The following is a 10,286-nucleotide window of genomic DNA, read 5'->3' as shown; positions in this document are numbered from 1 at the left end:
TGTAAAAAGAGCTATATAAATAAAGGTGACTTGACTTGATATATAGGCTGGTGATGTCCTCTGTTGGGCCAATGGTGAGCACTGATCCATCATTCACCAGCACTTACTGCACAAACACAACGAAGCTCACCTGAGGACTGGCACCCGGCAGGCATGCTTTCTTTAACACATTCAGGCTGGTGTAAAAAGATGCACACAGAATGGTCAGGATAGTTTGTGTGGAAGGCCAGTTCTACAAATTCTTGGGTGTGGGAGAAGAGCACAGCCCTGGACAGCCAGTAAGTCCAGTTCTGTTTTTTCCATAGTCAAGTCAAGTCAAGTCACCTTTATTTATATAGCGCTTTTTACAATGCAGATTGTGTCAAAGCAGCTTTACATTGATAACTGGTACATAATTTGGCTGCACAGCAGCTCTTAAATAATAGTGTCAATGCAGGCAGATCAGAAGCGCTGTTGAATAAATGTCAAGAATACTATTGAATATAAGTAGAAAAGGGAAGGTGGCGAAAGCACTTGCGAGGCAATCATTTGTGTTTATAAAGCATATACATTTTTATTTTATTTTAGAAAATGTCCGATGTTTTCTCTAGATAAGACTCTTATTCCTTGTCTGGGATCATGTAAAGCTCTTTGAAGCTGCACTGAAACTGACATTTGGACCTTCAACCGTTTGGAGTCCATTGAAGTCCACTGAAGAAAGAAGGACATAGACATCTTGGATGACATGGGGGTGAGTAAATTATCAAGAAAATTTTATTTGAAAGTGAACTAATCCTTTAACAAATAACAAATTCACCAAGCATATAATGAGAGAGTATGTGATTTCTAATATAAATAAATGGCATTACAATTACATATAACATTAACACAATCTCTCACAGGAGAGATCAATTTTATTCTCAGTAGGTGTTCAATCCCAGTATTGAGACACACATTATGTTTTTCCTGACATTTTCCACTGTGTCAGCGTAGGATTAAGCCAAAAATTAAAGAACATGCTGGATCTATTCACAGGCAGCATCTTTTAATGAAAACAAACTCAAATTTACAGGTAAACGGGAAACAAAACTCTGATAGATAGAACAACCACAATGTAGACAAGATCGGACAACTAAAGAGACGAACACAGGGCTATAAATACTCAAACTAATCAAGGAAATGAGACACGGGTGCAGGGAATGAACCGACAATAAATCACCATAGTAATAAAGCAAACCTAGGAAACAGAACAGGAGAACAGTGCAAAACCACATCAAAGTCAAACTAAAACTCAAACTCAGATCACCTGTAACCCAATTAACTATTACTGTATTTTTTTCTTATGCAGAACATTTTCCTTTAATTTCTAAAGTGTGCAGCTGTTGGATTTTTGATGGGAAATGGTTTTACCTGAATGTAAGGACTCTTTTAGAGCAGTTTGATCAGTGGTGAGGGTACGGGACTTTCCCTCACTTAAGGCATCACTGCTGTTATTAGATGCATGGGAAATCAGTACACTGTCAATGTTACAGAACAGACAATTACATCTAATGTCTAAGAAGATTAATTAATGTGTCATCAATAAGGCCTTACCTTTGCCTGAAGGGTGGCCATGAGAAACATCTTTTCAGTGTTTTTACATCAGAGTCCAGGTTGAGACTTCTTCAAATATTTGAAGGTATAGAGCATACAGTGTAAGATTCTGCTGCATTATCCAGCATTTACCATGATACCAATCAATATGGGAGTAGTTCCTTCACATTTTCTCTATTCATGTTTTAGATTTGTCTAGTTAATTATCACTTACTGGTTTAGCACAGCTGTTTTTTCTTTGGACCTCATTTCATCTGTAGAATAAGGAATAAAATCGCCTTAGATTTAACATACCACAATAAAGTTTTTTTGCACACACACACACACAAATATATATGTTTTTTTAACTTTCATTCTGACCCTCTGTCTGAAATGATCCCTTTTTAAGGTGCAGCTTCTTTAAGTCTTGTCAGTAAACAGGCACTGTTATGATTGGCTAATGTCATTGCATAGGAAACTCACTATTGTACGCGAGTAAGTGTTCTGAAAACATTATCTGTGTAAAACCGTCATTTACAGAGAAAGCATTATGAAATAATTTTCTTATGGTTTGTGATGCAGCTGCTGTCAGATCCAATATTGTTAGCTGCTTCAAATTTAAAAAAAGGTTTCTTTACCAACACTCCATTACACTGTTCCTCATTTACAAAACAAAATGCTCCGAACAAACATATAATCATCTGATACAATCTGGGATGCCATTAAAATAAACCAAACATTTGTTTGTCATGCTGGGAAGTCTGTAGTCCTTGTAAGTCTTAAGCTGGCTTCTGCTGATGAAACTGCAAACTATTCTTCAGTAAAATTTCTTCAGTTTTATTTTTTTAAACTCTGACTCCAGGTCTTCATTCATCATATCTGGTCTTTGGGTCTTTAACTGTAAAATTCCCCTACACTCTCATCTCCGACAGCGAGTTGATACACAAACAGCCTCATTTAATTTGCTCCAGATGAATATTATTGGTGTTACAAGGCTTGGGATTGTGCATATTGCACATAATTTTACTCATTCCCGCAGATTTTTGTTCACCCAAAGTGCGATAATATTAAAAATATCTATATGGCAGTTTTTTCCCCATGGTATCGATGTCAAAATTGTGGGCAGTGAAAATGCTGAGTGGCTGCTGAACAAAAAAGTAACTATTGCTCGATGTTTCGCTCTGGAGGCGGTCATATGCAAATGTGTTTGTGATGTCACAGATATCGCAATATCAAAACAAGCTGTTATTTGGAGCTTGATTAAATAAATTCTTTGTTTAAAACGAGGGGATTGTTTTAAGCTCTGAAAATTGCAGGATTTTCTAATGGTATAAAGACATCTTGTATGTCAAAAGATCAAGGCAAATGTTTCATGCCATGACCCCTTTAAACCAGCTACCATTTCATTTTAATGTATTTTATCTTGTTATTTCTTTTATATATTTTTAATGCATTTTAAATACTGCTGTCTGTTTGAAAAAGTTGGGAGAATTAGGAAGAAAGCATTTGTGATTAGGTTAAAATTTGGTAAATTTGGACAAACCATGGGGAAATTTGAGCTGTGATGGATGGTTAAGATATCTCTGGATTACAGTCAGGACACTTTCCAAAGGGGAAATTTCCAAAGGGGAAATTTGAACTGTGTTGCATAGATAAGATATCTCCGGAAGGGGGATTAGGGCTGTGTGGCGCAGTTTGAGGTGTCTTGGCAAAAGAGGAGATTGAAACTTTGTTTATCAGTTTGAAGTGCCTTAACAGGTCGCTAGAGAGCAGTCCTGTCGTGTGAGGTTTAGATCCACTCTGACGGCAACAACAACACAAAACTCCCTAAGACTTCCTAGCTCTTCCATCCAGATAGCAAAATTATCTGTTTTACTGTTATTCCTTATGTTTTATCTTTATTATTCTTCTTTATGTAAAGCACTTTGAATTACCATTGTGTATGAAATGTGCTATACAAATAAAATTGCCTTGCCTTGCCTTGCCTTACCATCTGTATCTATCTATCTATAGGCTATATATTCATCCTTACAATTGTTTACGTTCTAGATGCAATGCAAAAAGTCAACAAAATCAAAAGCATGTAAAAATTAGCTACAGTTTTCAGAAACATTCAAAATGACAAACATTCAGTAAAACTGCACGTCAAATTCCATTTAAATCTAAATTGTGTGGTTGTTGCTTTCGTCAGGTCAAATGAATTTTCCTGAATCTAAGGACTTTGAAGGAGCAGGTTGCTGAATGCTGGGATGAAGGGATTGTCCCTCACTGAAGGCAACAGTATTCTCAATTGACGCTTAAACATCGCAACGCAAGTTAAATAAACAGAAATTGCTAAGTTTACAAAATATCTAGCATGCATGCGACCTATAAAGATGAAAGCATCAACTTTCTTTTATATGAGGAGTAGCAACATGTAACTTATTTTCAGTGGAATGACATCAAATATTTTGGAATACATAAGGTCAAAATGGAGGACAGGTTATAAACAACGCAAAAATCTACTGTTGTCGGGCAAAGAAAATGTTCACCGCAGACAGACTTCGTTTTAGTTAGCATAAGAACAACGCTAAAACAACACTTACCTCACACACAGCACGGAAAGAAACAACGAAAGCCAATAAGCAGCCTAAGGTATTTGAATAAAGTCAGACCATCTGACCGTGTAACTCACTTTTATCAACAGATCACCAACATGAAAATCGAAACTACAGTTCGACCTTTGACTTAGAAAAACAATAAATAGTTTCAGTTATGGAAATAGTTCCCACCCGTCAGCAGGTGTTTGAACATATCCAATGAAGATCTCAAATCATGAATTTAGCTTTCGTTTTCACAAAAACGCATTGCTTACATGGAGAAAAAGTCCCCAGAAGAGGACGGGTTATTTAACTGCTTATAGTTGGACGACAGAGAATACACACCCAGGACCGGTTAGTATGTTCCCCAAAGCGATGTCTCATTCTCAAACAGAAAAAGCCTAGTACGTACCGTATACCGCCGTATACCTCTCGTGTGTTTCGTCTCATTCAGTTCGTCAGTTCATTGGCTCGGAAATGAAAGTGTAAAGCCCAGATTCCAAACAATGCTTCGAAATCACGCCTTTGATACATACGTCTAACGTTGTTTTACGCTTTAGGCTGTCTCGAGAAATGCGTCTCCCCAGCACGAAAACACAATCAATCATGAGCATTTTTATATAGGCGCTTAAAGTTGATAAACATAGCAAAATAAATAATTCTGGTGTTTGAAAGAGGGGTTTAATAACTTAAAAGGGACCCTTGGAACTGCACATTATATATTATTTCGAAGATAGCTGCGCAGTTTTGAAAAATAAAGGATTCTTCTTACCTTTATGTAGGTGTCTATTATTTTTATACCATGATAGCGTTATTCGTTAACTTCAACTTCTATCTTTGATTGAGGAAAATGTATTTTATTTAAAAGGTTTCATATTTCATGATTTATAAGAATTATGTGTCTCTTAATTCAATTCAATTCAATTCAATTCAATACACTTCATTGTCTCTGGTGCCCACAGACAAACACATACACTAACCAAAAACATACAAATCTATAAACCATGCACACATGCACATTATAGATAATTAAATAATTAGCAGAACAGGGAAGCAGAAAAAGTGGGTGTGACAGGCGAGACACTGTGTTGACTTCCTATTTGTTTCAAAACATTTATTTATTTATCTACAAACAGGTGAAAACTGCACAAAATCAATTAGGAAAAATCTGGTAAAAACTAGGCTGTATATCAGAGAGAGAGAGAGAGAGAGAGAGAGAGAGAGAGAGAGAGTTGTGACTGTTGATACATTTAGAAATCTTTATCAACAAAAATAATGTTAAGAAGAAACAGTTAATCTGTTGTAATGGCATCATCGATCTCAGAGGGAAAGCATAAAGTCTATATTTGTAGTTTATGAAGATATGAAGATGAATATACAGCAGACTTGTCTCTCCTTTGAATCTGACGACTTCTGGTTTATCTTCCACCCGGCAACCGAAATATAATGCAGATAGTGGCTTTATCCTTGATCCCATGGTCAGAAAACTTGTCTGTGTCATTTAGTTGTTTACTGGTGTAGAGTAATCGTAATCCAGACGGGTCTGTGAGGATTAAATGAAAAGTTAAGTTATAGCAATTACACCAGTTAGCGTCATAATGTTTATGATTCAGCTCTATTGCTCCTCATAATCGAACAAAATTGTCAAATCAGAATCACATTTATTGCCAAATACAGTGGTTTACATGTACAAGGGATTTGTTTTGGTGTAGTGCTTGTGCTTAGCAATAAGAGTTAAATACAAGAATAAAACAGCCTAATATTAATAAGAAAAACATTGTGAGGTAAGATAAATGTACACAGTACCTGATGCCTCCTGTGGCAGTCTTTCAGCAAGCTTTTTTTTGAATTCCGCGACTGTCATGTTGTTGAATTCTTCCTCTGAATTTGCGACGTCTATAACTTTCTTCTCGTTTTGCATTCCGACCACAGTCACTTGATATATTCTCCCCATATCTCACAGACACACATAGGCACACGTACTGATGTTAACTGTCAAACTCTTTTTGATTGCATGTGAACGAAACAAGTTTTGAAGGAGTGTCCTTATCAAAGTGAAAGACATTCAAGGTATTGTGGAAAACTCATATATAAACTCATATTCAAATAGCCCTCAGCTGATGTTTATCAGAAAGAGTGTGATTTCTCAGAAGTGCTTCATAAACAGAAAGTAGGACAGCTCGTGATATATCGAAGATAGCTGCGCAGTTCTGAAAAATAAAGGATTCTTCTTACCTTTATGTAGGTGTCTATTATTTTTGAACCATGATAGCTTTATTCTTTCACTTCAAATTCTGTCTTTGATTGAGGAAAATGTATTTTTCTTAAAAGGTTTCATATTTCATGATTTATCACAGTGATGGTTTCACTTTCTTTTTTATTCTGAACTGAAAGCGAAGGCATTATTTGTTCACTTCGTAAGTAAGATATCAGTCCACTTCCCAACTTTCTCATTCATGCTTGTAGTTCTTCTAGACGAACTGAACAAGGAGCCTTCATCAAGATGCAAGACAACCAAAGCAGTGGACAGTACGACGTTAATGATTCAACGCTGAAATTTGTCAGGCGGAAAGACGACATTAGTAAGTTTTTTTTTTTTTTTTTATGGGTAAATGATCTCTCAGGTTAAAACAATACTCAGAGAAATTAAAACGTGAAACTGGTTTATGAACTTTCAGCTTTAGATGATGACCCCGACGTTCTGAGAGCAGAAATGTCTTGTGGCCATGCTGTGTCCCCACAATCACTAACTGCCTGGTGTCGTAGTTTGCTGGACCAGGTAGGTCAGAAATACTCTATAATAATAATAACAGTAATAATGTAATATTATTATCATCAGTTTAACACGATTTTGCCAAGCATGTGTGTGGATCAATCCTTGTTGGGAATTTTAGAGTCAGGTTTAGGGTGAATCTTAAGGGCTGGGCGAGTTGATTACCTTGTTTGCCTCAGTTTTGTTGGTGTGCACAAACCTGTTAGACAGTACACAGTTAAATCCGAAAGCATTTTAATGTGACCGTGTGCCACCATCTGGCTAAAGAAACCAATCACAAGCTTCTGAGTCTATCTGCTAAATGTCAGCTCTGGGTGAAAGAGTGTTATATGCTCTTGACTAATGGATGGATCTTCAGTCTACAAAAAGACCCTCTTTGAGAAGTGGTCTTTTTCTCTCTAGATGTCTTTTCACGTTACACATTGCCAAACTAAGGCAAACATATTTGATTCTCATGCAATTTTTAACAATTATCAATAACTTGGAGGCAGAACTCGGCATCCAGAAGCCTATCATTCAGTATTTTTCAGTCTAGATTAAAAAAAATCAGTCTTGTACAAGAATGTGCCTGTACATTCAGTATATCATTTTTGTTTTATTCTGTCCTTTTTAACAGGGTCAGTATAAATTTCATTGCCCAGCTATCTTACATGGCACAGTAAAATGTGAAAAGGAGTGGTCATACTTGGAGGTCAGGAAATTGGCAGTGCTTAGTGATTCAGAGCAGGCACATTTTGAAGAAAATATGGCTCTTCTGGCAGCAGCTGAGTACTGCGAGTTCAAATCAGTGAGTATAAATAACATTTCAATACTCTTGTGTATTATATGTCTTCTGGATAATGTGAATTTATTGACAAATAATGTATGATTATGTCTCTCTATATTGTAAGTGTCCAAGCTGTGAGTCCTATGTTGAGCGACAAGACCTGACCAACCTCTGTGTGAAATGCACCATCTGCACAGCTGTAAAAAAGAAGACCTACCAGTTCTGCTGGCAGTGTATGAGGGAATGGAAAGGGCCAGCTGCTGATGCTGTCCGCTGTAGTAATGAAGACTGTATCAACCCAGATGTTGACAAGCTAGCAAAGTGTAATAATATGAGGCTGTCTTATGTGAACAATGTAGAGTGTCCTGCAATTCGTGCCTGCCCAACCTGTGGTCTCCTTTTAGAACACAATGGGTACGCTTGTAAAAATCTTATGTGTAAGCGCTGCAAGGTGGAGTTTTGCTTCCTTTGCCTAAAGCTGAAGAGTATTTGCAATCCAGTCCGTGGGCCTTATGATGTCTGCACAGTTGCACAACGGCAGACTGAAATTCCAGTTTGGAACAGATGATATGTGTTAGAGATATAATCAATCGATGTGGAAGACATGTGACTCGTCTGGCTCTTTAAATTACTACAAGACTATTTTTAATCAGTTGTTTATAGTTGTTTTTTGACAGAGGTGTAAACTATTTGAGTAAATGTAATTAGTTACTGTACTTAAGTATCTTTTTGGCTACTTTGTAGTTTTACTGAGAATCATTAGCAACTTTTACTCTCTACTTGACTACATTTTTTGAGTAAGTAAACATACTCTTTACAAATCAGTTGTTTCTTATTTTCACTTTTGTTTTCGTAAAGTGCCATATAATGTTGTGTTGATCAAACAATACAAAATAAATTGCAAAAGCTAAATCTATTGACTGTGCTACATATAGTTTTGTCATTGTTACATCCAATAAGCTATGTCCTTGCCATGCTATACTACGGTGGCCCAGTAGTGCACAACACAACGAAATTAAAAAAGCAAACATAAGTTCACAACACAACGAAATCGAGACACAACACAACAGAATCGAGCCACAACACAACGGAATAAAGCCACAACACAACGAAATCGAGCCACAACACAACGGAATAAAGCCACAACACAACGAAATCAATCCACAACACAACGGAAATGCTCCCGACCACTAGGGGGCTCTCAGAGCTCGGTAAAGTTAGTTTTCCTTGCCACTGTTCTATAGAGTCGGCAGTAATATCAATACCACGATTAGTTTAAACAGTATGTAACCACTGCATATCGACATGAAATATGAATTCAATATCACCTACGTGCAAAATAGCTTCATATTTAGGCCTATACTTGTGAATGATTTGACGCGCTACCACAGCGCATGATGAAGGGAACGTCTGCCAATCCCACTAAGTGGTTAAAACGTATAATTTGTATTCATTAAAATTACTTTTAACATTTAAAAACAGACATATTCAAATTCCAAAGCTTGTCAGTCTTACCAACAGGAACTAACAACCTTTGGAATTTGAACATGTCTGTTTTTAAATGTTAAAAGTAATTTTAATGAATACAAATTATACGTTTTAACCACTTGGTGGAATTGGTGGATGTTCCCTTTATCATGCGCCGTGGTATCGCGTCAAATCATTCACAAGTATAAATATGAAGCTATTGTGAACGTAGTTGATTTTTAATTAATATATCATGTCGATATACAATGCTTACATACTTAAAACTAATCATGGTATTGATATCTTTGTAAAACTGTCGACTTTATAGAACAGTGGCAAGTAATAGTAATATTACCGAGCTCTGAGAGCCCCCAAGTGGTCGGGAGCATTTCCGTTGTGTTGTGGTTTAATTCCGTTGTGTTGTGGCTTAATTCCGTTGTGTTGTGGCTTTATTTCGTTGTGTTGTGGCTTTATTTCGTTGTGTTGTGGCTTGATTCCGTTGTGTTGTGGCTTATTCCGTTGTGTTGTGGTTTAATTCCGTTGTGTTGTGGTTTAATTCCGTTGTGTTGTGGCTTTATTTCGTTGTGTTGTGGCTTATTCCGTTGTGTTGTGGCTTTATTCGTTGTGTTGTGGCTTTATTTCGTTGTGTTGTGGCTTGTTTCCGTTGTGTTGTGAACTTATGTTTGCTTTTTTAATTTCGTTGTGTTGTGCACTACTGGGCCACCGTACTATACAGATTAGAGTACTGAATATTTATACCTGCCATTGAAGAGAGGGGAAAGAGGATGATGAAGAGCTCATTCAGCACACTTTCAATTTATTTATTTAGGTTTGTGAAATCATCAGACCTTTGTGTCTCTCACATATATTTGTATGTTTAATGACCGTTGAAAAGATGTCCTTCTGACACGTCCCGTCATGGTTAAAAAATAGTTCCAAAATTAAATTTGAATGGATGTCTTAGACATTATCTTGTTAATTAATTAATCAATTCAGTATTATATATTGAACTACACTTAGCTAAAAGTCAAAGTATCAATTATACATGCAAGATTTGAGAATTGTATACATGTACAATCGTATCTGAATGCATTTTTAGGAAATGTTCTGTTACATACTTTTACCGATTTATGCCGTTCTACTGCGACAA

At 36.5% G+C, this 10,286-nt stretch overlaps 1 protein-coding gene and 1 long non-coding RNA gene across 2 annotated transcripts; one reads left to right on the top strand and one right to left on the bottom strand.

Moving 5' to 3' along the window:
• Positions 1-1,572: 1,572 nt before the first annotated feature.
• On the bottom strand, positions 1,573-4,264 carry LOC125273061. Its single transcript, XR_007185998.1, has 3 exons — positions 4,137-4,264; positions 1,787-1,826; positions 1,573-1,641 (listed from the first exon to the last, which is right to left on the bottom strand). It is a non-coding gene; the product is annotated as an uncharacterized LOC125273061 (long non-coding RNA).
• Positions 4,265-6,534: 2,270 nt separating this feature from the next.
• On the top strand, positions 6,535-8,463 carry LOC125273056 (E3 ubiquitin-protein ligase RNF19A-like). The gene is made up of 4 exons (XM_048198317.1): positions 6,535-6,712; positions 6,809-6,909; positions 7,520-7,690; positions 7,794-8,463. The coding sequence occupies exons 1-4, from the start codon at positions 6,634-6,636 to the stop codon at positions 8,235-8,237; spliced, it is 795 nt and encodes a 264-aa protein (XP_048054274.1). The 5' UTR covers positions 6,535-6,633; the 3' UTR covers positions 8,238-8,463.
• Positions 8,464-10,286: the final 1,823 nt, after the last annotated feature.

Source organism: Megalobrama amblycephala, linkage group LG7 (genome assembly GCF_018812025.1).
Source record: "Megalobrama amblycephala isolate DHTTF-2021 linkage group LG7, ASM1881202v1, whole genome shotgun sequence".
In the NCBI taxonomy this organism is placed as follows: Eukaryota; Metazoa; Chordata; class Actinopteri; order Cypriniformes; family Xenocyprididae; genus Megalobrama; species Megalobrama amblycephala.
This window is presented reverse-complemented; position numbering and strand designations above follow the sequence as displayed.